The sequence below is a fragment of the Octodon degus genome, unplaced genomic scaffold (assembly GCF_000260255.1).
Source record: "Octodon degus isolate 3935 unplaced genomic scaffold, OctDeg1.0 scaffold00094, whole genome shotgun sequence".
In the NCBI taxonomy this organism is placed as follows: Eukaryota; Metazoa; Chordata; class Mammalia; order Rodentia; family Octodontidae; genus Octodon; species Octodon degus.
In genome coordinates, this window is record NW_004524670.1 from 10,191,740 (window position 1) to 10,194,029 (window position 2,290).

The following is a 2,290-nucleotide window of genomic DNA, read 5'->3' on the forward strand; positions in this document are numbered from 1 at the left end:
TTTCTGTGGCAATGGTTTTAATATCAGAATGAAGGTCTCCATCAGATATTAAAATGCTAGCTCTGGATATCCTGGGAATTTTAGGCCTACCAGGTATTATTTAACAGTGAGATATTATATAGTGAATTTCTATACTTGACTATAAATTCATTTTTAATTAAATGTCAGAGGCTGTTATTAGTTAAAATTAAATCAGGTGGTCTGAAGAGTTCAACAAGAGGTAAAATATTAGAAATCTCACTGGAAATAGAGTATAGTAGAAATACAAAACAGTCCTTGCATTTGAGGAAGGAACACAGTTTACAAAAGGGGCTGAGTGTAAGCACGCAACTTTGGCACAGCAAGGGGAAACAAGAAGAAAATACCCTGAGATTTTCTGTGACCTATTTTACCAAACTTAATAAAATGATGGCTTTTAAAGTAAGGAAATACAGAAATTAGATAAAATATGGTTTGGACATCAACAGTTCAATCTGGAAACTATGAAGTATGAACTAATGTGTAAGTAGAAAACAAAGGTCTGAATATAAGTGTATTACTACAACAGCCTGGAATATCTCATTAGCCTTCTTTACAAAAACAGATCCAGAACGAGAGCTAAACATGTAAGACGTGATTGCCCACCATTTGCAACAACTCAAATTGGGTATTTCGAGAAGCGAGGTCCCCATAAAGGTTCCTAAGGGCCACGCATTTTAAGAAGTGCTTAGAAACTTGTTTGAGGGGGTAGGAATTAAATTCTTTCTAGAGCTTCGAGATGGAAACTGGTGATGCTTACATGAAAAACAGGACCCATCAATTTGCAGGGACCACACCATTTTGCGGAAAATTCCACCACTACAAGTTTGTATCCAGCAGCTTTCAAAAATGCTATCAACTCATTCTGAAAGAGAACAGAGATGAAGAAAGGTATACAATCAATGACTCTTTCATAAATGCTTGCAGAGAATAAAATATGAACTTTCTTACTTCCACAGAATTTCTTGGTTGCAAGTAGAGTAGAATCCATAGGATCGGGTTCCAGACAGGGCATGTTACAAGATGGCCTACATCCTCAGAGTCAGGAACAGGAAGAATCAAACAGGAAGAAAATCCTTTTTGATCCATTTGTCCCTTGACTGCCTCTCTAGATTGTGCCACCTCTCCCGGAATAACATGAAAAGCAAGAATTAAAAGGTCTGCCCTTGCTCCAGAGCAATAAAAGAATACCAAAGAGGAAATAATGTATTAAGTCCATTCTCAAGGTGGTCACTGTTGAAATAGTCAACAAAGCCAAATGAATACTTGCCGTGTCTTTAATAATCCGCACCATGATTTACACCTTGGGAGTTGCTGATGAAACACTCCTGTTGATTCAGGTGGATCACTGTAGCTATTTTCTTATTAATGATAGGATCCTAAGAGTAACCTCTCTGTGACATCATTGAGCATGTCATTGCAGAACCTGGAACTTTGGCAGACTTTGGATCTAATTCTACTTTTATGTCAGGACTTGTTAGTCAGGTTATGGTTAGCCAAAAATCAGCAAACTGGGGGTCTTGGACACAGAATCAATAATGTGTCTGTCTGATTTTTACCATTGGTTATCATACATCACTTCTCCTTCCCCAATCCCTACTCCCAATAACCAAATGAGAAGTAATGGTGGCAATTAATATTAATAATTAATAATGGATAAAAGATGATTTCATTTAGATTTTTTTTTTTTTTTTTTTTTTTTTTTGTATTTTAAGGCAGAGTCTACAGGGTGTTCAGGGTCTCACTACTAGATTGGACTCCTAGTCATCTGCCTCCCAAGAGCTGGGATTACAGGCATGTGCCACCACGCCCAGTCTCAATTGCTGTCTCAGCACACCCCTGGGTGGAGCCTGCACAGCAGGCCCTAGGATCAAACCCCAGGCCCCTGATCCTGCTTGCAGGTGCTTTAATCTACTGAGCTATTGGGCTGACCCTTCATTTAGAATTTTAAAAGAACTTTTGCCATCGAGAAAAACCACTATGATGCCTTAATCTTGTAATGTTTCCAATGCATTCATTTTATGAGCCATGGATTCCTTGTACTTTGTTATTTTGTTCTACCTATTTAGAAAGTAAGGAAATTTCACTTTTATGTACTGGAGCAGGGGTCAGGTCAATTTTCTGCAACAGGCCAGATAATGTTTTTGGCTTGATGAGCCACCTACAGCTTTTATTGCATATTTTTTGTTTTCACAAAGATAAATATGAGCACCATTCTTAGTTCTTAATAGTTTCAGTACTATTCTTAGCTCGCAGCCCAGAAGAAAACAGC

The 2,290-nt window shown here is 38.0% G+C and overlaps 1 protein-coding gene across 1 annotated transcript in view; it reads right to left on the minus strand.

Annotated features, from left to right (window-relative positions):
* The window catches only part of LOC105743055 (thioredoxin-1-like), a 34,670-nt gene extending 33,301 nt beyond the window's left edge, over positions 1 to 1,369 (minus strand). Inside the window, exons 1-2 of the mRNA XM_023722942.1 lie at positions 1,289 to 1,369; positions 779 to 883 (exon numbers count right to left, since the gene is read on the minus strand). Coding sequence (XP_023578710.1) covers positions 779 to 883; positions 1,289 to 1,312 — 129 coding nt within the window. The 5' untranslated portion in view covers positions 1,313 to 1,369. The remainder of the gene's footprint in view (positions 1 to 778; positions 884 to 1,288) is intronic.
* Positions 1,370 to 2,290: the final 921 nt, after the last annotated feature.